This window comes from Oncorhynchus gorbuscha, linkage group LG16 (assembly GCF_021184085.1).
Source record: "Oncorhynchus gorbuscha isolate QuinsamMale2020 ecotype Even-year linkage group LG16, OgorEven_v1.0, whole genome shotgun sequence".
In the NCBI taxonomy this organism is placed as follows: domain Eukaryota; kingdom Metazoa; phylum Chordata; class Actinopteri; order Salmoniformes; family Salmonidae; genus Oncorhynchus; species Oncorhynchus gorbuscha.
Genome location: NC_060188.1, coordinates 53,817,872 through 53,845,795, shown reverse-complemented (window position 1 = coordinate 53,845,795; position 27,924 = coordinate 53,817,872). Strand labels below are relative to the sequence as shown.

The following is a 27,924-nucleotide window of genomic DNA, read 5'->3' as shown; positions in this document are numbered from 1 at the left end:
TCTCTTTGGCTTTTTACTTCATTGTCTTTTGATTGAGATTGTATTTGTTATTGTCTCAGTGAGAGTGGCGGAGAGAGTGGTTGAGGAATGAAACATGTCAGACTGCCGCCTGTGGAAATTCCAGAGTAGTCAGTTGTGTGTGTGTGTGTGTGTGTGTGTGTGTGTGTGTGTGTGTGTGTGTGTGTGTGTGTGTGTGTGTGTGTGTGTGTGTGTGTGTGTGTGTGTGTGTGTGTGTGTGTGTGTGTGTGTGTGTGTGTGTGTGTGTGTGTGTGTGTGTGTGATGAGCCTCCTAACAGGCAGACTTAAGATAGTCTGCCTACAGTACATGGTGATTATAGAGTATCACAGTATGAGTCATAATAACCATTAAACCTAGCAGTCAAACATGGCAATAGTTCTAATTGTTTTTCCACCATTCATTTTTCTCATAGGGGATTTTATAAACACTTCTGATAAGAGCTGTGTTTTGTGTAGGCTTAGCCTGGCGGGATGTTTTGATAACCGTGTAAATCGCTCTCGGAAAAGGTGACTTTAATCAATATATTTGCCTGTGTTTACCGCCCACCCCCAAATATGAAATGTTAATTAGCTGCTAATGTGGCTATCATATAGAAGTACAAATGCCTGTCTCAAGCTTCTCGTCACTCACCAGGGCCTTGGGGATGTGGATGAGACTGCAGAAGGTAAGGATCTCGGGAATTAACTACCTAATTTAGCTAAATTAAGTAATTAATACAGTTGTTTAAACTGACAGTTTTAAATGTACACAATACATGTCTATCTAGCTAGCTAGCTCATGGTCAGATAGTTAGCAACATTAGCCTGCCTAGATGACTACTTTAGCCATCTATTTGTCTCGACATTTAAATGTGTTAGAAATTCATACAAACAAGTTTAGCTTTCTTTGGCTTTATAAACCAACAGTCTAGCTGGCTAGTTAACTAGCTAGCTAACTTAGATGGTGAAACTAGGTGTTCTTGATAATGTTTATTTGTGTCTGTGGGTAAGGGTAACGGGTGGGAAGCCAATGGGTGTGCCTGAGTCTTATCAACTCTCAACTAGGTAAGCTGTTTCAACCTGGAACACAGCTGCTAAGATGGTGCCGACAGACATGGAAGCTCTGCTTCTAGCTCCTAAGCATCTTTGCACTATTTAGTTTTTTTTGTGCGTTATTTCTTACATTATTAGCCCAGAATGTCTTTTTGTTATTATATACAGCCAGAAATAACTTTTGGATATCAGAGCAGCCGTAACTCACCAGCATTACGAACATAAATAAGACTTTCCTGAAATGGATCATTTGTTCGTGTCCCTCCAGGGCAATATAACTTATTCCAAAGGCTGCTCCAAGATGCCACTGGCAGAGAAGAGGTATTCAGAGTGGACTTCTAGTCCGACTCAGGAGACATGCACACCATCCACTGCTTCCAAGTATATTCACTATTGTTCAGTCTCTGGATAATAAAGTAGATGAGCTCAGGGTGAGGATCTCCTTCCAGAGAGACATCAGGGACTGTAACATACTCTGGGGGCGGCCCATCAGGAAGTCCAGGATCCAGTTGCAGATGGAGGTGTTTAGTCTCAGGGTCCTTAGCTTAGTGATGAGCTTTGAGGGCACAATGGACAAGGGTCCTTAGCTTAGTGATGAGCTTTGAGGGCACAATTTTTCCCCCTCTGTTTACACATTTAACATGCTGATGGAAATTAGGCTAAACGGATTTAAGTTTCCCTGCATTAAAGTCCCCGGCCACTAGGAGCGCCGCCTCTGGATGAGCATTTTTCTGTTTGCTTATGGCGGAATACAGCTCATTGAGTGTGGGTTTTAGTGCCAGCCTCGGTCTGTGGTGGTATGTAGACAGCTACAAAAAATACAGATAAACTCTCTGGGTAGATAATGTGGTCTACAGCATATCATGACATACTCATGACATGCTCTACCTCGAGCAAATCCGTGAGACTTCCTTAGATATCGTGCACCAGCCATGGTTTACAAATATGCATAGGCCCCTGCCCCGTGTCTTACCAGAGGCTGCTGTTCTATCCTGCCGATAGAGTGTATAACCCACCAGCTGTATGTTCTTAATGTCGTTTTTAATGTCCCGTTGGTAGGATATTCGTCCTTTCAGTTGGTCATATTTATGTTCCAGCAATTGAACGTTAGCTAGCAGAACGGAAGTCAAGGGCAAGGGCATCCTGATCTCTTTCTGCGAAACTTATGTTTCCAATTTCCAGCGAATCACGGGGATCTGGGCCTGGTTGTGTGTCTAGTATATCCCTCGCATCCGACTCTTGAATAACAACTCCTCATCCAATTTGAGGTGAGTAATCCCAGTTTTGATGTTCAGGATGGTAGCAGCAACATTATGTCCAAAAGTTACGAACAACGTAAAAAAACATTTTTTTTTAAGCGTAAAAACATTTTTTTTTAAATAGCATGGTTGGTTAATTAAGAGCCAATAAAATGGCAGCCCTCCCCTCTGGTGCCATCTTAATAATCACTGCTACCTTACCTGACACCCTAGACCCACTTCAATTTACTTACTGCCCTAATAGATCCACCGACGATGCAATCAAAATCGTACTGCATATTGCCCTATCCCATCTGGACAAATCAAATCAAATTTTATTGCTGACATACACATAAACTCAGCAAAAAAAGAAACGTCTTCTCACTATCAACTACGTTTATTTTCAGCAAACTTAACATGTGTAAATATTTGTATGAACATAACAGGATTCATCAACTGAGACATAAAATGAAAAGGTTCCACAGACACGTGACTAACATAAATGGAGTAATGTGTCCCTGAAAAAAGGGGGGGGGTTCAAAATCAAAAGTAAAAGTCGGTATCTGGTGTGGCCACCAGCTGCATTAAGTACTGCAGTGTGTCTCCTCCTCATGGACTGCACCAGTTCTTGCTGTGAGATGTTACCACACTCTTCCACCAAGACACCTGCATGTTCTCGGACATTTCTGGGGGAATGGCCCTAGCTCTCCACCTCCGATCCAACAGGTCCCAGACATGCTCAATGGGATTGAGAGGCTTTTCGCTGGCCATGGCAGAGCACTGACATTCCTGTCTTGCAGGAAATCACTCACAGAACGAGCAGTATGGCTGGTGGCATTGTCATGCCGGAAGGTAATGTCAGGATGAGCCTGCAGGAAGGGTACCATATGAGGTAGGAGGATGTCTTCCCTGTAACACACAGCGTTGAGATTGCCTGCAATGACAACAAGCTCAGTCCGATGATGCTGTGATATACCACCCCAGACCATGATGGACCCGCCACCTCCAAATCAATCTCAGTCCAGAGTACATGCTTCGGTGTAAACGCTCAAAATAATAAAATAATAATAATATAATCAAAAATTAATCTTTATGGAACAAAAGGAACATTTATTGTGTAACTGGGAGTCTGAGTGCAAACATCCGAATATCATCAACGATAAGCGATTTAATCTATTGCTTTTCTGACTTTCGTGACTAATCTACTTGGCTGCTAGGTGTTTGTAATATTTTGTCTACTGAGAGAGATGTTCTTACATAAACGCCGAAAAGGTGTATTGAAATCTGACATGACAGGTGGATTAACAACAAGCTAAACTGTGTTTTGCTATATTGCACTTGTGATTTCATGAAAATGTAATATGTTTAGTAATTTAATTTGAATTTGGCGCGCTGCAATTCAGCGGGTGTTGATGAAAATGATCCCGTTAGGGGATGGGTGCGTCAAGAAGTTAATGCAACCGCTGTGTCAGATTTCAAATAAACTTTATCGAAAAAGCTAACCATGCAATAATCTGAGTATGGCGCTCAGACATAAAAACAAGCCATGCAGATACCAGCCATGTTGTGGAGTCAACAGAAGTAAGAAATAGCATTATACATATTCACTTACCTTTGATGATCTTCATCAGAATGCACTCCCAGGAATTCCAGTTCCACAATAAATGTTTGTTTTGTTCGATAAAGTCCATAATTTATGTCCAAATACTTCATTTTTTTCATATATTTAGTACACAATCCAAACTCACGAGGCGCGGGCAAGTCCAGGCGAAAGTTCAGACGAAATGTCATATTACAGTTCGTAGAAACATGTTAAACAAAGTATAGAATCAATCTTCAGAATGTTTTTATCATAAATCTTCAATAATGTTTCAACTGGAGAATTCCTTTGTCTGTGGAAATGCAATGGAACGCAGCTAACTCTCACAGGAGTGCACGAGACAGAGCTCAAGGCACTCTGCCATGAGACACCTGACTCAATCAGCTCTCATGCCCCCCTCCTTCACAGTAGAAGCCTCAAACAAGGTTCTAAAGACTGGTGACATCTAGTGGAAGCCTTGGGAAGTGCAATATGACCCCATAGACACTGTATATATGCGATAGGCAATGACTTGAAAAAACTACAAACCTCAGATTTCCCACTTCCTGTTTGTTTTTTTCTCAGGTTTCTGGCTGCCATATGAGTTCTGTTATACTCACAGACATCATTCAAATAGTATTAGAAACTTCAGAGTGTATTCCATCCAAATCGACTAATTATATGCATATTCTAGCTTCTGGGCCTGAGAAGCAGGTAGTTTACTCTGGGCACCTTATTCATCCAAGCTTATTCATGCACTGAAATCTAACAGTACAGCTCCCACAATCTTCTTATTATCAGTTTATTTCAACCAATCATCAGTCATTTGTGTCAGTGCAGTACATGTTGAGTGCCCTTCTCTATAAGCAGCTGAATATCTGTTGTTAATTTTTTCCAACAGTTTTCCAAGAGCTGGCTGTTAGATCCAGTAAAGGCCACTTTACCACTCTTGGCTAGCAAAATTACTTTGGCTTCCCTCCAGGCCTGAGGACAAAGACTTTCCTCTATGGTCAGATTCAAAATATGGTAGATAGTAGTGGCTATAGAGTAAGCTACCATCCTCAGTAGCTTTCCATCTAGTTGTCAATGCCAGGAGATATGTCATCATTGATCGATAACAATAATTTTTCCACCTCTCCCACAATAACTATAAAAAATTCAAACTTGCACTGCTTTTCTTTCATTATTTGTTTTTTTAATGCATGAATACAATTGCTCATTGTTCGTGGTTGGCATTTCCTGTCTATGTTTGCCCACTTTGCAAATGAAATAATCATTAAAATAATTGGCAACATCAAATGGTTTTGTGAGGAATAAGCCATCTGATTTGATGAAAGATGGAGTTGAATTTGTCTTTCTGCCCATAATTTAATTTAAAGTACTCAAGTTTTTTTTCTCCCATTATTCTTTATATCATTGATCTTGGCTTCATATTTAAGTTTATTCTTCTTTTTGTTGAGTTTAGTCACATAATTACTCAATTTGCAGTAAGTAAGCCAGTCAGATGTGCACCCAGACTTATTAGCCACTCCTTTGCCCCATCTCTTTCAACCATACAGTTGTTCAATTCATCAATCCATGGAGCCTTAACAGTTCTATGTTTATCAATAATTGGAAGAAGCAATTTCATAAATTCATCAAGTGCAGCGTCTGGCATCATTAATCACATCAGACCAACAAATATTTTTAACATAATCCACATAAGAGTCACAGCAAAGTATTATACACTATTTTAGGCCCAGCTGTTGGAACTTTGGCCTTCCTGGATATAGCCACTGTATTGTGATCACTGCATCCAATGGGCATTGATACAGTTTTAGAACAAGGTTCTACAGCATTTGTAAAAATGTGATCTATACATGTGGATGATCTTGTTCCTGTAGTGTTTGCAAACACCCTGGTAGGTTGATTAACAACCTGAACCAGATTACAGGCACTGGTTACAGTAAGAAGCTTCCTCTTGAATGGACAGCTTGATGAAAACCAGTCAATATTCGTGAAAGTAGACCTCTCTGTTTCAATCACATAGATTATCAAGCATTTCACACATATTATTTAGATACTGACTGTTAGCTCTTGATCCCTATAGCAACACCCAAAAATAAAATGCTTTAGATTTGCCAAGTGAACCTGTAACCACCACACGTCAATAACACTTGACATATGATCTTCTCTAAGCATTACAGGGATATGGCTCTGAATATAACCTTCAACACCATAGTACCCTCCAAGCTCATCATTAAGCTCGAGGCCCTGTGTCCGAACCCCACCCTGTGCAACTGGGACCTGGACTTCCTGACGGTCCGCCCCTAGGTGGTGAAGGTACGAAACAACACCTCCACTTCACTGATCCTCAATCAGGGGCCCCACAAGGGTGCATGCTTAGCCTCCTCCTGTACGTCCTGTTCACCCATGACTGTGTGGCCACACGCGTCCAACTCAATCATCAAGTTTGCAGACGACACAACAGTAGCGAGCCTGATTACCAATGATGACGAGGCAGGCTACAGGGAAGAGGTGAGGGCCTGGCAGAGTAGTGTCACAAAATGACCTCTCCCTCAAAACTAAGGAGCTGATCATGGACTTCAGGAAACAGCAGAGGGAGCACGCCCATATCCACATCAATGGGACCGTAGTGGAGAAGCACCTCTTAAGGCTGAAGAAATTCGAATTTGTCCTTAAGACCCTTACAAACTTTTACAGATGCACAATTGAGAGTATCTTGTCGGGCTGTATCACCGAGCTGGTATGGCAACTGCACCGCCCGCAATTGCAGGGCTATCCAGAGGGTGGTGCGGTCTACCCAACACATCACCGGGGGCACAATCTCTGCCCTCCAGGACACCTACAGCACCCAATGTCACAGAAAGGCCAAAAAGATCATCAAGGACATAAACTTAACCGAGCCACGACCTGTTCACCCCGCTATCATTTTGAAGGAGAGGTCAGTACAGGCGCATCAAAGCTGGGACAGAGAGACTGAAAAACAGCTTCTATCTCAAGGCCAACAGACTGTTAAATAGCCATCATTAGCCGGCTAGCCGGTTACTCAATCATGCACCTTAGAGGCTGCTGCCCTGTTTATATAGACATGGAATCACTGGCCACTTTAATAATGGAACACTAGTCACTTGAATATAGTTTACATACTGCTTTACTCATCTCATATGTATATACTGTGTTCCATTCTAAGGTAGTTTAGTCAATGCCACTCACCTCTTTTAACTAGGCAAGTCAGTTAAGAACAAATTCTTATTTACAATCACGGCCTACAAAAGGACAAAATGCCTCCTGCGGGGATGGGGGCTGGGATTAAAAATTAAAATATATTAAATAAGAATATCGGACAAAACACAAATCACGACAAGAGAGACAACACTACATAAAGAGAGACCTAAGATGACAACATAGCATGTCATCAACTCATGACAGCACAGCATAATGACAACAACATGGTGGCAACACAACATGGCAGCAGCACAACATGGTAGCAGCACAAAACAGGGTACAAACATTGTTGGGCACAGACAACAGCACAAAGGGCAAGAAGGTAAAGACAACAATACATCACGCAAAGCAGCCACAGCTGTCATTATTAGTGTCCATGATTGAGTCTTTGAATGAAGAGATTGAGATAAAACTGTCCAGTTTGAGTGTTTTTGGAGCTCGTTCCAGTCGCAATCTGCAGCGAACTGAAAAGACGAGCGACATTACTTGTCCTAATATTCATATATTTCTTAATTCCATTCTTTTAATTTTAGATTTGTGTCTATTGTTGTGAACTGTTAGATACTACTGCACTGTTGGAGCTAGGAACACAAGCATATTGCTACACCTGCAATAAAATCAGCTAAATATGTGTATGTGGCCAAGAAAATATGATTTGATTTAAGAAGAAGGGAGCAGCTGCAGACCAGAAGACTGCTTCCAAGGCAGCACTGGTCCACAACTGCCTTGTCAGTCGGGTGAGTACTATTGGTTGGTACTGTATGTGCCTTTAGGTTCCTCTCCATGTGTAGACTTTTGTACTGGCCTGTGTGGTACGGTCTTTCATATGTGTAGTAGTTTGTTGGAATTCAAAGCAATAGAATGCATCTAAGCCACAGATTCTTTTACTTCCTCCATTTTGTACTTGACCTTTATAGATGCAGACCTGAAGACATTCAAGCAGCACTTTGAGAGAGAGAGCAGGCATCCCAAGTCTCCAACGGTTCAGTACTGGTTGATGTACAGGCATTAGTGACCACACACACTCTCAAACGGACCTACAGCCGGGGTAAGATTACTCCATCATTCACACACAGTAGACATAGTGTAAACGTCCATGTTGTCAACAAAATGCTGTCCTCAATGCTTATTAAGTTGTATTATGTATGGCTCAATTTGTTGAAATACTGTGATTACTTATTGTCTTTAATGTTGTGAGTCACAGACACGCGATGACCACGATTTGAATGCTACAAACTGAGACGGAATGACGTCGAGGGACACACACTGAGACTCAAGAGAATTACTGGACATGAATCAGATATTTGTGACATGGACCTAAAAGGGGTGTAGAAGGACATCCGCACCCAATGTTATGTTGATTCTATGGCCAACTATCTCTCTAGCTACCCCTTATTCCGCAATATGCCTTTTATGTCCCATGGTCCCTCAACTTCCATCACTTTGGAACACTCCGTCTTATCTCTATAAACCCACCCTGCCTTCACCTATTTTCCCTATGCTGCTTCCTTCACTTCTCCTGATTGAATAGCATTTAGACTCAGTAACACGTTTAAAAGTGTTGTTGTGTACTGTTGCTGTTAATTTTTTTTTACCTGTGTGATGCTGTGCTGCTTATTCTGAGTGAATGCATGCAGTGGTAAATGTACTGCTCACAATTGACAGCGGAGTTCAAGTGTGTGAATATAGCTGTGTTTATGCATGGCTTCCTTGTTTTGAGTCTGTTAACTGTGTTTCTCATTCTGCTGGACTTGACCTGGTATTTTATATTAAACCTACCGTATGCATCCAGTTGTTTCTCCATTTGTAACTCTCCCACCAAAAAGCACAATATGCTGATTGTGTGTTGTTGGTTCTGGTCTAATTCCTGTAATGGAAAAGCAAAATAATCTGTGCGCCCTCGGATAGTAATTATAGTTCATATGGTACTTTTCGATGTCCTAGGTTTGTGCCATTGATGAATAAATAATGTAATCTTTACTTCAAGTCAGATATTTATATGTTATGTTTGAAATGCATATGTATGCATTGTTTACTATTTAGATTGAATTAAAACAGTGTAATTGTTGGAGTTCAGGTTTTTCAAGTAATTGATGGGTGACTAGGTTCATCCTTGTCAAATAAATATGCTTGTTCATTAATGATTATGGATACATTCTGCAATGTGTTAATCTGGCTTTAAATCTGTAAAAGAACATGTCAACAAGTTAGTTCTGAATTGCTTAAATACAGCAGTGCATTCTGACACCATGAATTGAAATAGATTTCAACTGGCTGAAGAAGGGGATCTGGTAAAATAAGAGGATTTTGCTTGTGGGCGGTGTTATAACCACGGTGGGCATGGGTTTGTGCAAGGACTGTCAAGGACTGTCAAGGACTGTCAAGGACTGTCAAGGACTGACCGATGCGTGTCCACATTCAACAGAGAACACTTCGCCTGGGACCACATTCATAACTTCTAACCGACATCACTAAAGTGGGTTCATACTTTCATTTTAGTACATCATTTTGCTTTATTTGAACTAATGATAGCTAGCTACCAAGTGAATGGACCGGTTTTGCCAAAAGTAAACGATGTGTAACATCAAGTTTTGCAACAACATCAATGAATGCTGCTTTCAAGCCAATCTACTAAATTTAGGCTACAGAAAGAAGTATATAAAACTGATCATGATTTAAAACTAATTTCACTGCATTTGTTTAGTCAACATGCAATAATAGATGTATACTATCAATCACTAAAATGAATTCTTTGAGATTTAGATTTAACAAAATCAGATTAACTGACTCTAGCCTACCCTTTGAACTGCTGATTATATTGTGAAGGTTTCACAGTTAGCATAATTGTACAGGTATTTTAAGCAATCTAAAAGTTGATGAAGTACTCTCTCTCTCCCAAATTCCCAATGTAAAAAAAATAATTTGGTATCAGCGTTGCTGGCTTCATCAAACCCTTGTGCTTGGTCTTATATATTTGTTTGACGTCCTATACATGAGGCCAATTTACCATATTATCCTGGAGATGTCATGTTTGTCATTTATTGTCATGTCTTGTCCCTGTGCTCCCCATGCTATTCGTTTCCCTCTGCTGGTCTTGTTTGGTTCTATCCCTCTCTCTCCCCCTCCCCCTTTCACTCTCTCGCTCTCTCTTCTCTCTGTCGTTCCGTTCCTGCTCCCAGCTGTTCCTATTCCCCTAATCATCATTTAGTCTTCCCACACCTGTTCCCGATCCTTTCCCCTGATTAGACTCCCTATTTATTCCTTTGTGATCCGTTCCTGTTCCATCGGTTCCTTGTTTTGTATTCCATGCTGTAATTGCGTTTCGCCCTGTCCTGTCGTGTTTTTTGCCGTGATTGTGTATCACCCTGTCCTGTCGTGTTTTGTGCCTTCTTCAGACGCTGCGTGTGAGCAGGTGTCTCAGTTGACTACGGCCTGCGCCTACCCGAAGCGACCTGCAGTCTGTGGCCGCTTCTCCAGTTGTTTTCCCCTCTACTATCTAGAGGATTTCAGTTATTCGGTTTTGAGCATTAATAAACTCTGTTTCTGTTAAGTCGCGTTTGGGTCCTCCTTCACCTGCATAACAGAAGGAACCGATCAAAGAATGGACCCAGCGACTTCTGACGCTCGTTACACTGCCGTCGAGATCCAAGGAGCCATGCTCGGCAGACACGAGCAGGAATTGTCCGCTGCTCGCCAGGCCGTGGAAAACCTGGCTGCTCAGGTTTCCGACCTCTCTGGACAGTTCCAGAGTCTACGTCTCGTGCCACCTGTTACTTCCTGGCCTGCCGAGCCTCCAGAACCTAGGGTTAATAACCCACCTTGCTACTCCGGGCAGCCCACTGAGTGCCGCTCCTTTCTCACGCAGTGTGAGATTGTGTTCTCTCTCCAACCCAACACATACTCTAGAGAGAGAGCTCGGGTTGCTTACGTCATCTCACTCCTCACTGGCCGGGCTCGAGAATGGGGCACAGCTATCTGGGAGGCAAGGGCTGTTTGCTCTAACGATTTCCAGAACTTTAAAGAGGAGATGATTCGGGTTTTTGACCGTTCAGTTTTTGGTGGGGAGGCTTCTAGGGCCCTGGCTTCCTTATGCCAAGGTGAACGGTCCATAACGGATTATTCCATTGAGTTTCGCACTCTTGCTGCCTCTAGTGAGTGGAACGAGCCGGCGCTGCTCGCTCGTTTTCTGGAGGGACTCCACGCTGTGGTTAAGGATGAGATTCTCTCCCGGGAGGTTCCTTCAGATGTGGACTCTTTGATTGCTCTCGCCATCCGCATAGAACGACGGGTAGATCTTCGTCACCGGGCTCGTGGAAGAGAGCTCGCATCAACGGTGTTTCCCTGCTCCGCATCGCAGCCATCTCCCCCTCTGGCTTTGAGACTGAGCCCATGCAGCTGGGAGGGATTCGCATCTCGAATAAGGAGAGGGAACGGAGGATCACCAACCGCCTGTGCCTCTATTGTGGAGTTGCTGGACATTTCGTTAATTCATGCCCAGTAAAAGCCAGAGCTCATCTGTAAGCGGAGGGCTACAGGTGAGCGCAACTACTCAAGTCTCTCCATCAAAGTCCTGTACTACTTTGTCGGTCCACCTACGCTGGACCGGTTCGGGCGCTACATGTAGTGCCTTGATAGACTCTGGGGCTGAGGGTTGTTTCATGGACGAAGCATGGGTTCGGAAACATGACATTCCTTTCAGAGAGTTAGATAAGCCTACGCCCATGTTCGCCTTAGATGGTAGTCATCTTCCCAGTATCAGATTTGAGACACTACCTTTAACCCTCACAGTATCTGGTAACCACAGTGAGACTATTTCTTTTTTGATTTTCCGTTCACCGTTTACACCTGTTGTTTTGGGTCATCCCTGGCTAGTATGTCATAATCCTTCTATTAATTGGTCTAGTAATTCTATCCTATCCTGGAACGTTTCTTGTCATGTGAAGTGTTTAATGTCTGCCATCCCTCCCGTTTCTTCTGTCCCTACTTCTCAGGAGGAACCTGGCGATTTGACAGGAGTGCCGGAGGAATATCATGATCTGCGCACGGTCTTCAGTCGGTCCCGAGCCAACTCCCTTCCTCCTCACCGGTCGTATGATTGTAGTATTGATCTCCTTCCGGGGACCACTCCTCCTCGAGGTAGACTATACTCTCTGTCGGCTCCCGAACGTAAGGCTCTCGAGGATTATTTGTCTGTGTCTCTTGACGCCGGTACCATAGTGCCTTCTTCCTCTCCGGCCGGGGCGGGGTTCTTTTTGTTAAGAAGAAGGACGGTACTCTGCGCCCCTGCGTGGATTATCGAGGGCTGAATGACATAACGGTTAAGAATCGTTATCCGCTTCCCCTTATGTCATCAGCCTTCGAGATTCTGCAGGGAGCCAGGTGCTTTACTAAGTTGGACCTTCGTAACGCTTACCATCTCGTGCGCATCAGAGAGGGGGACGAGTGGAAAACGGCGTTTAATACTCCGTTAGGGCATTTTGAGTACCGGGTTCTGCCGTTCGGTCTCGCCAATGCGCCAGCTGTTTTTCAGGCATTAGTTAATGATGTTCTGAGAGACATGCTGAACATTTTCGTTTTTGTCTATCTTGACGATATCCTGATTTTTTCTCCGTCACTCGAGATTCATGTTCAGCACGTTCGACGTGTTCTACAGCGCCTTTTAGAGAATTGTCTCTATGTAAAGGCTGAGAAGTGCTCTTTTCATGTCTCCTCCGTTACTTTTCTCGGTTCCGTTATTTCCGCTGAAGGCATTCAGATGGATTCCGCTAAGGTCCAAGCTGTCAGTGATTGGCCCGTTCCAAGGTCACGTGTCGAGTTGCAGCGCTTTTAGGTTTCGCTAATTTCTATCGGCGTTTCATTCGTAATTTCGGTCAAGTTGCTGCCCCTCTCACAGCTCTTACTTCTGTCAAGACGTGTTTTAAGTGGTCCGGTTCCGCCCAGGGAGCTTTTGATCTTCTAAAAGAACGTTTTACGTCCGCTCCTATCCTCGTTACTCCTGACGTCACTAGACAATTCATTGTCGAGGTTGCGCTTCAGAGGTAGGCGTGGGAGCCATTCTATCCCAGCGCTTCCAGTCTGACGATAAGGTTCATCCTTGCGCTTATTTTTCTCATCGCCTGTCGCCATCTGAGCGCAACTATGATGTGGGTAACCGTGAACTGCTCGCCATCCGCTTAGCCCTAGGCGAATGGCGACAGTGGTTGGAGGGCGACCGTTCCTTTTGTCGTTTGGACAGACCATAAGAACCTTGAGTACATCCGTTCTGCCAAACGACTTAATGCCCGTCAAGCTCGTTGGGCGTTGTTTTTCGCTCGTTTCGAGTTTGTGATTTCTTACCGTCCGGGTAGCAAGAACACCAAGCCTGATGCCTTATCCCGTCTGTTTAGTTCTTCTGTGGCTTCTACTGATCCCGAGGGGATTCTTCCTTATGGGCGTGTTGTCGGGTTAACAGTCTGGGGAATTGAAAGACAGGTTAAGCAAGCACTCACGCACACTGCGTCGCCGCGCGCTTGTCCTAGTAACCTCCTTTTCGTTCCTGTTTCCACTCGTCTGGCTGTTCTTCAGTGGGCTCACTCTGCCAAGTTAGCGGGTCATCCCGGTGTTCGAGGCACTCTTGCGTCTATTCGCCAGCGCTTTTGGTGGCCGACTCAGGAGCGTGACACGCGCCGTTTCGTGGCTGCCTGTTCGGACTGCGCGCAGACTAAGTCGGGTAACTCTCCTCCTGCCGGTCGTCTCAGACCGCTCCCCATTCCTTCTCGACCATGGTCTCACATTGCCTTAGACTTCATTACCGGTCTGCCTTTGTCTGCGGGGAAGACTGTGATTCTGACGGTTGTCGATAGGTTCTCTAAGGCGGCACATTTCATTCCCCTCGCTAAACTTCCTTCCGCTAAGGAGACGGCACAAATCATTATTGAGAATGTATTCAGAATTCATGGCCTCCCGTTAGACGCCGTTTCAGACAGAGGTCCGCAATTCACGTCACAGTTTTGGAGGGAGTTCTGTCGTTTGATTGGTGCGTCCGTCAGTCTCTCTTCCGGGTTTCATCCCCAGTCTAACGGTCAAGCAGAGAGGGCCAATCAGACGATTGGTCGCATACTACGCAGCCTTTCTTTCAGGAACCCTGCGTCTTGGGCAGAACAGCTCCCCTGGGCAGAATACGCTCTTCGCTTCCTTCGTCTGCTACCGGGTTATCTCCGTTTCAGAGTAGTCTGGGTTACCAGCCTCCTCTGTTCTCATCCCAGCTTGCCGAGTCCAGCGTTCCCTCCGCTCAAGCGTTTGTCCAACGTTGTGAGCGCACCTGGAGGAGGGTGAGGTCTGCACTTTGCCGTTACAGGGCACAGACGGTGAGAGCCGCCAATAAACGCAGGATTAAGAGTCCAAGGTATTGTTGCGGCCAGAGAGTGTGGCTTTCCACTCGCAACCTTCCTCTTACGACAGCTTCTCGTAAGTTGACTCCGCGGTTCATTGGTCCGTTCCGTGTCTCCCAGGTCGTCAATCCAGTCGCTGTGCGACTGCTTCTTCCGCGACATCTTCGTCGCGTCCATCCTGTCTTCCATGTCTCCTGTGTTAAGCCCTTTCTTCGCACCCCCGTTCGTCTTCCCTCCCCCCCTCCCGTCCTTGTCGAGAGCGCACCTATTTACAAGGTACATAAAATTATGGACATGCGTTCTCGGGGACGGGGTCACCAATACCTAGTGGATTGGGAGGGTTACGGTCCTGAGGAGAGGAGTTGGGTTCCGTCTCGGGACGTGCTGGACCGTTCGCTCATCGATGATTTCCTCCGTTGCCGCCAGGATTCCTCCTCGAGTGCGCCAGGAGGCGCTCGGTGAGTGGGGGGTACTGTCATGTTTGTCATTTATTGTCATGTCTTGTCCCTGTGCTCCCCATGCTATTCGTTTCCCTCTGCTGGTCTTGTTTGGTTCTATCCCTCTCTCTCCCCCTCCCCCTTTCACTCTCTCGCTCTCTCTTCTCTCTGTCGTTCCGTTCCTGCTCCCAGCTGTTCCTATTCCCCTAATCATCATTTAGTCTTCCCACACCTGTTCCCGATCCTTTCCCCTGATTAGACTCCCTATTTATTCCTTTGTGATCCGTTCCTGTTCCATCGGTTCCTTGTTTTGTATTCCATGCTGTAATTGCGTTTCGCCCTGTCCTGTCGTGTTTTTTGCCGTGATTGTGTATCACCCTGTCCTGTCGTGTTTTGTGCCTTCTTCAGACGCTGCGTGTGAGCAGGTGTCTCAGTTGACTACGGCCTGCGCCTAACCGAAGCGACCTGCAGTCTGTGGCCGCTTCTCCAGTTGTTTTCCCCTCTACTATCTAGAGGATTTCAGTTATTCGGTTTTGAGCATTAATAAACTCTGTTTCTGTTAAGTCGCGTTTGGGTCCTCCTTCACCTGCATAACAGGAGACATACTTACAGACTCATTGTACACTGTACAGTCTCCTTTTTTTGTGTGAGTGATATCTTTAAACTTTAAACAATTTGAAATTTGAAAACAAAATCATTGTTTAGCTGTTTTCAATTCTGTGGCTGCATGAAATATCAAACATAATGTGAATTCAGCAATGCGATTTGTTTACTTAATCTTTGTGGCTCCCTGATGAAACAGTAGCATCCATTATGAGACAAAAAACTACAGGAAATGTATTTAACTACAGACGGTTATTTAATTTGAGAGGCTCAGCAATGTTAGGATTTTGAAAATTGTGTAGTGTACACCCGACATTAGCCAACCTAGAACGTTGTGTTGAATAGATTCCACAATTCAGACTTAAAAGAGTGCTTGACTCATTCTCAACATTGTGCACCCATATACACTCTGAAATCTATGCCCACTGTGATGTATAGCACCGCCACTGGGAGAAATGGCATGAAAAGGGTGTGTCACAATATTGTCTTGGTAGGTAGCTAGGTAACTTGGTTCTTTGCAAACAATTTGCTTAGCATTCATGGAACATTGAAAATATTTGACTGCATCATTTTTTTTAACCTTTATTTTACTAGGCAAGTCAATTAAGAACAAATTCTTATTTTCAATGATGGCCTAGGAACAGTGGGTTAACTGCCTGTTCAGGGGCAGAACGACAGATTTTGTACCTTGTCAGCTCGGGGATTTGAACTTGCAACCTTTCGGTTACTAGTCCAATGCTCTAAACACTAGGCTACCCTGCCGCCCAAGCCAACCAATATTATTTAAATAAATGATGGAACAGTAAATGAAATTGTTCAACATATCCTTTGTTTTGGGTCAAGGTAGCTAGCTTGCCAGCTGACAGCAAAGTTGTCAGCTAGAGATAAAGTGCAGGAGCTTGCAGGGATTTGTAGTCTTGCATGATGTCTACTTTGATGCTAATTAAGATTTTCAAATCTGAGAGTAAATCGAGACAAATATATTGACAAAAGTCACCTTGTGTGAGAGAGGTTTACACGGTTACCCAAACGTCACATCAGGAAAACCTACATGAAACACAGGAAAAAGGAATGATGAAAAAATGATTGGAACCATGTCCGTGTTTGAACGGTTTTATTGTTATTATGGCGAGTCCATTGTGGGGCTCTTTAATTATGGGGCATGGCAGCTTTGATACCACAAAAAGTGTGTGAAGTGTGTTAGCATCACACAGAGGTAAAATGATCCTACTACTGTAGATACTGTTTAAAATGGTCAGGACAAAGTTTGTCTCCAACTGCAGAGAAGAGCAATTCATGTTGGCCAGTACTGTCAAGACAGTAATTTTCCCATCTTTTTATCTGCAAAGAGTCTTCTTTTCAAACTTTTTCTAACATGCTACAAGTAGACAAAATGTTTCAAACAGAAACGTCTCCTACGGGGAGCCTTCGAGGCCAACCTGCCAATTTTCTCATCTCACACAAACTTTCGCTTTCATAACTTTTTTTTGTGGGGGGGGGGTGTCATATTTCTGACAATGTCATAATAAGAAATCCCTTCTCAATAAATACATTACCTAAACACATAGACCAGGTATGCAAACATCCCTTTAATAAATCTGATGTTCATCTGCAGGCTTAGTATGGCCACAGCAAGTGTCCGGTAAATAACCTTGTGTAGTCTTACTCGTTCATCATCAACATTTCTACAGTGCCTTCAGGCCTAGCATGGCGTGCTACATGTGGTTACCATGGGAGTATGTTTCTGCTGACTATGAGAAACAACATGAATCTCTAAGCAACTTAAGGTAGAAGATGCCCCAAAACCAGCAAAAGAAAAGGTTGAGGGTCAAGGCTTTTATCATGAGTGTGGGCTCTGCTTGTCAGTGTGGTCCGATATAGGGCCATTATATTGGCCTAGAATGGTCATTCATTAATAATAGTCTCTGCCGATTGCCTGAGCTGCCCAAAACTGCAATGTCTTCTCTTGAATTTGGACAATTATCCATACGAAATTATTCTTCATCTCTTTTGAAATATTTGACAATTGAAGCATATTTTTGCTCACTTTGCCATTCCAAATGTTATCAGTTGTTGATTCGATCCATCCCGAGATTATAGTTTCATTTGAGTAACATTTTGATGGAAATTACATCTAAAATGCATTCACCTTCAAGGGAGTGGAATCCATCCTAGGATGACAGCTGAGTTTCCACCCAACTAAGCATAATCACAGATGAGGAAAAACAACATTTACTGTTGCACAAGAAGTACTGTGTGCAGGCCCTTTCAGGGTGAAAGAACACCACCATTCTCTCTGTCCCTGGACTTCTTAGGAATAAATAAGTACTTTCATTTGCTATAGTGCTCAGCAGGCCGTGTACCCACCAATGTGCTGATATCTTTCATGCTTTGCCTACTGTCAAAATAAATGTAGAATGCATAGCTTGGGAAAATTGCTAGAGCCTTCAAAAAGTACCGCTTTATTACTGAGCCTTCAAAAGTTACATATGCAGACAAATGTTTATTTTCAAACATTTTGAAAATGAACAAGCTGCCATAAAATAATGTTTCTTGCATGTTTAGTCTAAATTACAGCAAATTCTTAAATGATGCCATATTCAGAGTTGAGCTCAAGGTCAAGGCCTTCATTGACTGGGCTCAGTATCAATGATACTCTAGTTAGCATGCATGTCATTTCCTCCTAGGGAAGTCATATAAAGGTCAGATGAGCCATGCCTACCTAATACAAGGTATCAGCATATCTATGTTGAATATCTCTCCAGGGAACTGAGTGAATAGAGCTATTGATAATTCAGAAAGAAGATGACTGCACATTCAATTAATTGAAGGGCACCATATGCTTAAATCATTTCCTCTGGATTACACAGTCTTACTGTGACTAAAGACTCTTTAAAAGTACTGTAAGTTTCCTAAATATACCTGTGAATTTACACCTAACCCCCAGGTAATTTAAATGGTAGACTCAGCCATATAGTTAAAAATGTAATGTTCCATCGCCCTATATATTATAGCTTAAAGGCCCACTACGCAATTTGAAAAAGAGTAAAACCACAACCCTGCCACTTGGTTTGCTATAAAGTTGAGGGATGTAGAACGTCCTTATATTTTGGGTTATGGTGGGGTTAGACAGTTGCCTAAAGCTCATGGCATGGGGTATGTATAAGTTATATTTGTATATACTGTATAATTAATTTACATTATCCAGAATGTCTGTAAATATCACAGAGTAGGCCTTTTAATTAAGATGAGGCTGTTCAAGCTGACAAACAGCTCTGATGTTATAGTAAGTCTATCATACACAACATGTTGTCACCCTAATCAGCTGGGGGTGTTTTGGAAACAAGTGTTTCACCGAGACGTTCCCCCCTACCTAGCAACCCACGTTAATTAAGAACACATATCTTAGATTTGCTGAGGTCAGCATGAGGGGTTTTAATTAAAAAGCCATTGAGTTCGATGTGGACGTCGTGCAAGCAGACCATGCTCAGGTTGCATCACTGGCCAGATAGAGTTTTAATTAACTCTTATCTTAGCCCAATTTCTTCGGATGGGGTCATCATCATACTTCGCCCACTAACAACCTTATAATAAATTGAACACCGCCTCAGTAAATCCAAGGGACTGTGTGCATGTCAAAACAAACAGTGACCCCTATATCTCTGGCTCCGTCTGCCAAATCAACCCTCATGCATACAAACATGCATATTTCCGTGGATGAAATTAGAAGGGCAATGCTTTGGGTGTGTTAATATGTGATCTGGGATGGAATAACATGCTTATAATAACATTGCGAACTTCTCCTAGCGCAGTGATGTGCACTGCATACCCTAGTACAAGGCTCTCCAATCCTGTTCCTGGAGAGCTACCCCCCTGTAGGTTTTCGCTCTAACCTCAGTTGTAACTAACTTGAGTTTATCAACCAGCTAATTATTAGAATCAGGTGCGCTATATTAGGGTTGGAGGGAAAACCTACAGGTCATCAGCTCTCCGGGAATAGGGTTACTTGCAGCCAAGACCCTGATGACACATAAGTGCTTATGATAATGCTATGGAACGATGTTTGGGCATAGCTATTCAACAACCAGCTCATGCCGTACATTTCAAAAACCTATGCATGGTACCTACTGCAGGTATAGGTAAAATGTATTTACTCACAAACGTCACTGGGACCAAACATTGTGTAATTTCAACATTGACAGTATGTCTAGGGCTACAAATATACATTTCAGGAATGAGCTGCACACACTAAACAAAATCTCTTTCCGATACTATTTAAGCATTAAATGTACACAACGTTTTATATGTATTTGAAAATAAATGATGAAATATATCTCCAAATACATGCCCCCCCCATCTCACACACGCATGTGCAGACACACACACACACAATAGTATAGCCTTCCACTTATACTATTCAGTAGAGCTTAGATCATTATTGATATGTTAAAGTGAGTACATGTCAGTTGATTAGCTAAGCGTTCCCAATACAGTATTCAAATAATTGACTGCATTATGTTAATGATTTGGGCACCCCGATTGGCCTATTAATTGTGGTGGTTATTGCCATTATAACGCAGACTAGGATATATAGAAGTATATACACAGCCTATAGATTTATCAATACAAATCGCTTGCTTGATCATCCACTGGGGTGGTAAAAATAGCGGGAGTAGGGATGCTGCGCAGATGGTTCACAGTTGTATAACGCGCGCCTGAGAGCACTGACTAGCCTGCGCAAGGCACACACTCATTATGAAGGAGTGATTTCACTTGATTCCGCGGAGCTGGCTTTCTGGTGGATTTAGTTTATGTAGTCTACTTGACAAATAAGAATACACACCTGATTTCAGAGCATACTTGTTTTACGAGTCACTGCAGTGTTGTGCTGTAGGCTATCGGCAGAACTACCCAAGTGGAGACTTTGCTGATGCATCTTTGCGCGATCATCCATCTCTTGGCGAGTACAAATAACATACACAGAGCAGGGGAGACAGTCTAGCCTACATCAGCTTTCCGAAAAAACACATCGCCTGTTGTAGCTGCTGGACATTTCTTGGAGATATCCAAGAATACTGGAGCCGCAGATATTGCCTACTTTATTATATTGAACGATAACACGCCACATTCTCACCTTCTATTTGAGGCAAAGAAATAGAGGTCGACCACCACAACAGCATATTGAGTGGAGTCGAATTGCTGTGGCCGTACCTACTTTGCACCGAGCAAGGAATATTTGACATTCAAGTTTCCGTGGAAGTTGAGCAGTGACGGAAAATGGGCATTTATGGTTATTTTGTGGCGCCTTGGAAATGCCTTATTGTCATCGGTCTAAGACTGCTATTCCTTGTACCTGCAGGAGTGCCAGCGAGGAGCGGGGATTCTTTTTCAAAGGACAACATCACTGTCAGACAAGGGGACAGCGCCGTCTTAAAGTAAGTCATTTAATGTATACCTTATTGGCTTGTTGAATCGTGCCATATTGCCTGGTGGTCTATAGTTAGTCAAAGTGTTTTTGAATTCATTACGGAGTCGTCTTTATATCCACAAATGTACGTTGCAAGCGTGATGTTTAGGTATGTGATAGTGTTATTATTTGTAAGAGATTAAAAAATAACTACCTCATATATTCATCTCAAGCTAGTTTAATTGTCCTTCCATGTTATTGATTCGGTATTTTTAAGGATTCTGTGGGCTGCTGGGATACTCTTATCTATGTGGGGTGGGGATGGGGTCGTTAGCTGATCTTAATGCAATGTTATATTGTATATTGAATAGGGCAAACATTTGGATTATTCAGGATGGAATACATTTGACTATTCCCTTATTTGTAACCACACAAAATAACAAAATATATGAGAGAGAGAGAGAGAGAGAGAGAGAGAGAGAGAGAGAGAGAGAGAGAGAGAGAGAGAGTTTAGAGAGGGAAAACAAGGTGATCAAATTCTGATCTGAATCTCCCAAATGATGTAAGACTAAATTCAGAGGAGTAGAGCTGTCAAACTCTGTATTCATGCCTGGGGTGATTGAAGGAAAAGTGGCTCTTATGTGGGTCGAGAGTTTTAAGTTCCTTGGTGTCCACATCACCAACAAACTATCATGGTCTAAACACACCAAGAAGGTTGTGAGGAGGGCACAACAACACTGTTTCCCCCTTAGGAGACTAAAAGATTTGGCATGGGTCCTCAGATCCTCAAAACGTCATACAGCTGCACCATCGAGAGCTTCCTTACCGGTTGCATCACTGCCTATTTTGCTCAGCATCTGACCGTAAGGCACTACAGAGGGTTGTACGTATGCCACCCCACGCCCCTTCATTTTTACACGGCTGCTTCTCGCTGTTTATTATCTACGCATAGTCTCTTTACAAATTACCTCAAATCCTGTATATTACCCCCTGTATATAGCCTCATTATTGATGTACATTTATTGTACCACTTTTTGATTGACAATATTTTTATTTACTATTTCTTGAACTGCATTGTTGGTTAAGGGCTTGGAAGTAAGCATGTCATGGTAAACGCCTGTTGTATTCGGTGCATGTGACAAATACAATTTGATTTGATTTAAATCATAAACTTTTAGATACAATCTTAATACCATCTACGCATTTCTGTATGCAGGTAAATTCTGATTTACAGATGGCACAGATGCTGTACCCTTGGTGTCTGCTATTTGGAGTGGGGCAAAAAAATTAGTCAGTCACCAATTGTGCAAGTTCTCCCCCTTAAAAAGATGAGAGAGGCCTGTAATTTTCATCATAGGTACACTTCAACTATGACAGACAAAATGAGGGAAAAAAATCCAGAAAATCACATTGTAGGATGTTTAATGAATTTATTTGCTAATTATGGTGGAAAAAAGTATTTGGTCAATAACAAAAGTTTATCTGAATACTTTGTTATATACCCTTTGTTGGCAATGACAGAGGTCAAACGTTTTCTGTAAGTCTTCACAAGGTTTTCACACACTATTGCTGGTATTTTGGCCCATTCCTCCATGCAGATCTCCTCTAGAGCAGTGATGTTTTGGGGCTGTTGCTGGGCAACACTGACTTTCAACTCTCTCCAAAGAGTTTCTATGGGTTGAGATCTGGAGACTGGCTAGGCCACTCCAGGACCTTGAAATGCTTCTTACGAAGCCACTCTTTCGTTGCCCGGGCGGTGTGTTTGGGATCATTGTCATGCTGAAAGACCCAGCCACGCTTCAATGCCCTTGCTGATGGGAGGAGGTTTTCACTCAAAATCTCACGATACATGGCCTCATTCATTCTTTCCTTTACACGGATCAGTCGTCCTGGTCCCTTTGCAGAAAAACAGCCCCAAATCATGATGTTTCCACCCCCATGCTTCACAGTAGGTATGGTGTTCTTTGGATGCAACTCAGCATTCTTTGTCCTCCAAACACGACAAGTTGAGTTTTTACCAAAAAGTTATATTTTGGTTTAATCTGACCATATGACATTCTCACAATCTTCTTCTGGATCATCCAAATGCTCTCTAGCAAACTTCAGACGGGCCTGGATATGTACTGGCTTAAGCAGGGGGACACATCTGGCACTGCAGGATTTGAGTCCCTGGCGGCGTAGTGTGTTACTGATGGTAGGCTTTGTTACTTTGGTCCCAGCTCTCTGCAGGTCATTCACTAGGTCCCCCTGTGTGGTTCTGGGATTTTTGCTCACCGTTCTTGTGATCATTTTGACCCCATGGGGTGAGATCTTGCGTGGAGTCCCAGATCGAGGGAGATTATCAGTGGTCTTGTATGTCTTCCATTTCCTAATAATTGCTCCCACAGTTCTTCAAACCAAGCTGCTTATCTATTGCAGATTCAGTCTTCCCAGCCTGGTGCAGGTCTACCATTTTGTTTCTGGTGTTCTTTGACAGCTCCTTGGTCTTGGCCATAGTGGAGTTTGGAGTGTGACTGTTTGAGGTTATGGACAGGTGTCTTTTATACTGATAACAAGTTCAAACAGGTGCCATTAATACAGGTAACGAGTGGAGGACAGAGGAGCTTCTTAAAGAAGAAGTTACAGGTCTGTGAGAGCCAGAAATCTTGCTTGTTTGTAGGTGACCAAATACTTATTTTCCACCATAATTTGCAAATAAATTAATAAAAAATCATACAATGTGATTTTCTGGATTTTCTTTCTCATTTTGTCTGTCATAGTTGAAGTGTACCTATGATGAAAATTACAGGCCTCTCTCATCTTTTTAAGTGGGAGAACTTGCACAATTGGTGGCTGACTAAATACTTTTTTTGCCCCACTGTATAAGCCATCACATTTCATCTGAATCTACAGTATTTACATTTGGACTGTGCCTAGAATTTGTTTATCACAAGAATCTGCAATTAGGGAGCGTAACCTGTCAAAATGCTAAGAATGAATCCCATGTTGCTGCCAAACAACATTAGGTTGGGCCTCCTGAGTGACACAGCGGTCTAAGGCACTGCAGTGCTTGAGGCGTCACTACAGATCCAGATCCAGATCCAGGCGTCACTACAGATCCTGGGCTGTGTCGCAGCCGGCCTCGACCGGAAGACCCATGAGGCGGCGGACAATTGGCCCAGCATTTTCTGGATTAGGGGAAGGTTTTGCCAGCCAGGATGTCCTTGACCCATCGTGCTCTAGCGACTCCTGTGGCAGGCCGGGCGAATGCACACTGGCACCAGTTGTACAGTGTTTCCTCCGACACATTGGTATGGATGGCTTCCGGGTTAAGCGAGCAGTGTGTCAAGAAGCAGTGCGGCTTGGCAGGGTTGTATTTTTGAGAATGCATGGCTATCGACCTTACCTCTCCCGAGTCCGTACGGGACTTGAAGCGATGGGACAAGACTAACTACCCAATTGGATATGACAAAATTGGGGATACAAAGGGGTAAAAAATAAAAGCATTGTCTTCCATTTTTGCATCAAAACATTTCAAACCCTTTTCAGTTTGCTTCTGCTGTACTATTGGGCTGTTGACAAGCACATTATTGTGGTACTATAAATTAACCAACATGATCTTATGATTTTCCTTCGAAATGTTTTGACGTATTCATTCTGCATTGTTACAGGGTTAATTCTGCATGGTTACAGGGTTAAACCCAGAGAGTCTATATCCACGCCCCCGTCAGTTTAAGCTAGAGATATCTTTTTGCATTGGAAACGTCTTAATCCACCGCATCCGTCAATGTCACACTTCCACATCTGTGGTGAAAGGTGACAGAGCTGCAGTGTTTGTCAGACCATGAGACATCCCGAAAATCGGCCTTCTCGCAAAATCGGCTGTAGCGTAGTGGTCTGGCCTAAGTTTTGCTCTACAACCCCCTCAAGCCTCTTGCGACTCATCTGAAGTCGGTACAGCCGATCTGCCAACTTCTGTCTGTAGCATCCGGACAGTTTGGGCTACACACTAACATGACCCCTCGGTGGAATGTGGAGACTCTCATGAACACATACATGTGCTCTAGGATACCCACAGGCCTCACAAGGCTCGTCTGAAGGTCCCCCGGTACCAGTTGAGAAAATGTATGGTACATATGGAGTCTGTTTAGTGACAAAAAATAAGGGGTTAAATACATGTATAAAAAAAGAACAAACGTTCCCTTATCTTTCATAAATCTCTCAGATATAGGACAGACACTTAAGAACAAACTTTATTTGGATTTCTTGGGGGGGAACTTTCTGTTGTTCCATGTAGTGGATATTTTATTCAGTATGTTTCTATGGGTAAATAGCAGTAAGGCTAAATACAATTTTTCATCAATTAATTTTAAAATATATTTTTTGGGATACCAAAGGGGTCTTAAGATTCCAAATCAACTATCAAAATGACCCCCCTCCCTAGACAGGGCTTAGACTGTAATGGGTTAAAAAGAAACAACTCAAAGGTTTAAGTTTTTAGTCTGAGAGGTTAAAGTTCTGGCTATGGTTTGGGGAAGGCTTAAAACAAAGTAATTAAAAATGACGTGCTATCACAATAAAGTATCTTCAAGTATTATTGCGGCTTGCTAGAGCGTTGTGAACTCTAGCATGTGGTCTAAGCTCCGGCTCTGAGCATTACGTTTTTGCTCCCAGTGCTGGGCAATACTTTTTCGTGAGGCATATATCGACATTCTGGGGACCTTTTCAAACGTCCCAAATCACCCATCTATTTCTAGTGATCAGTCTGAAAATAACATTAGGAAGCTGGTGGGGGAAAGCTGTTGCAGAATAAGCAGTGCTTCGAGATGGCATAGTTAACTAGACTGCATCAGTAACCCTCATATTTTATAAGCTATGGCTAAAAACAAAAGTAAATGTCACTGAACCTAATTTCTCCAAAGTATGGAGATGACGATAACAGTATTTCTGCTCACATTGAATATGCTGCACATTTTGACTGAAGCTATCTAGGGTCGGGCCTGGTCAATCTGTGGATGGGAGACCAGGGGCTGTATGTATCAAGAGTCTCAGAATAGTAGTGCTGATCTAGGATCAGGTCCCCTCTGTGCATGGAATCTTATTCATTGTGACCTAAAAGGCAAAAATTATCCTAAATCAGCACTCCTTCTCTGAGACACTTGATACATATGGCACCAGTTGTTGCTTGAAGTGGTGTTGGAGGACCAATAAGGGGCACTCTTGCCCAAAGGGCAGCAATAGGGGCACTCTTGCCCAAAGGGCTGAAAGGGTGACATTTTGAGATGTTAAGTCCTAAATCTGGGGTTACTAGATCTCTAATGACACTTCTAAAGAGTACATGTGTTAACCACAGGTCCCAACCTGGCCCTAATACCACTGGCCAGCTAATCATCTCCGTTCTGCTGATTAGCACCATTCACTCTTCACCTCTCCATTGTCATAGCCAGTGATGAATGTGGTGTAAATGCTTTGTGTCATACCTAGGTGGGTGCTAGACAATGGGGTAACAGCCTGGGTTGGAGTAGTTGCCATCAGTAGTTGTGGTGACTTTACCTTACCACACATAATTGCCATGTAACCATTTTACAAACAACATATCTGCATACAAATTCAAATGCAATGATAGTGGTACTCATAGACCAGTGCATACCTAGTCTGATTTTTCATGTGATAAAAAACTATGGCACGTGTAAAATTAAATGAGCAATTTTAGTTTGAAATTAAAACCTCGGAAGTATTACCAACCAAATTTAATCAAAGATAAAAGGGTCGCCAATGCTTTGCATCCAATTTCAGGTTTGCCATCCCTCTCTGAAACAGGTGCCTGGCTTGATTAAAGACAAGGTTTAACAGTTCAGTTTATTACATGAACTCAGCAAGAAAAGAAACGTCCTCGCACTGTCAACTGCATTTATTTTCAGCAAACTTAACAAGTGTAAATATGTGTATGAGCATAACAAGATTCAACAACTGCGCCATAAAATGAACAATGTACTGATCCTGTGCAGGTGTTGTTACACGTGGTCTGCCACTATGAGGACGATCAGCTGTCCGTCCTGTCTCCCTATAGCACTGTTTTAGGCGTCTCACAGTAAGGACATTGCAATTTATTGCCCTGGCCATATCTAGTCCTCATGCCTCCTTGCAGCATACCTAAGGAATATCCACGCAGATGAGCAGGGGCATCTTTCCTTTTGTGTTATTCACAGTTGGCAGAAAGGCCTCTTTAGTGTCCTAAGTTTTCATAGTTGTGACCTTAATTGCCTACCTTCTATAAGCTGTTAGTGTCTTAACAACCGTTCCACAGGTGCATGTTCATTAATTGTTTTATAGTTAATTGAACAAGCATGGGAAACAGTGTTTAAACCCTTTACGAGGAAGATCTGTGAAGTTATTTGGATTTTTATGAATTATCTTTGAAAGACAGGGTCCTGAAAAAAGGATGTTTAGTAGGAAACACTTCATATCACACAGACCCAATTCCATGAGTTGAACATAAATTCAACAGGAATTCAGAACAATATAAGGTGCACACCTTGTACAGTAACCAAATACAGAAAAAATATAAACTAATGTACAAAAGTTTGGGGTCACTTAGAAATGTCCTTGTTTTTGAAAGAAATTCATTTTTTGTCCATTAAAATAACATCAAATCGATCAGAAATACAGTGTAGACGTTAATGTTCTAAATGACTATTGTAGCTGCTGCCTAGTGGTTAGAGCATTGGACAAATAACCGAAAGGTTGCAAGATCGAATCCACGAGCTGACTAGGTAAAAATCTGTCGTTCTGCCCCTGAAAAAGGCAGTTAACCCACTGTTCCTAGGCCGTTATTGAAAATAAGAATTTGTTCTTAACTGACTTGCCTAGTTAAATAATGGTTTAAAAAAAGAATAAATAGCTGGAAACGGCAGATTATTAATCGAATATAGGCATACGGAGGCCCATTATCATCAACCGTCACTCCTGTGTTCCAATAGCACGTTGTGTTATCTAATCCAAGTTAATCATTTTAAAAGGCTAATTGATCATT

General features: G+C 42.9%; 1 protein-coding gene across 2 annotated transcripts in view; it reads left to right on the top strand.

Annotated features, from left to right (window-relative positions):
* LOC124000897 (opioid-binding protein/cell adhesion molecule-like) overlaps positions 1-27,924 on the top strand; it is a 412,918-nt gene that overhangs the window by 132,704 nt on the left and 252,290 nt on the right. Inside the window, exon 2 of one of the 2 annotated variants that reach the window (XM_046307575.1) lies at positions 20,865-20,940. In XM_046307575.1, coding sequence (XP_046163531.1) covers positions 20,865-20,940 — 76 coding nt within the window. Of the gene's footprint in view, positions 1-20,262; positions 20,941-27,924 lie in introns of those variants that run through there. The other variant, XM_046307574.1, reaches the window with a different exon arrangement.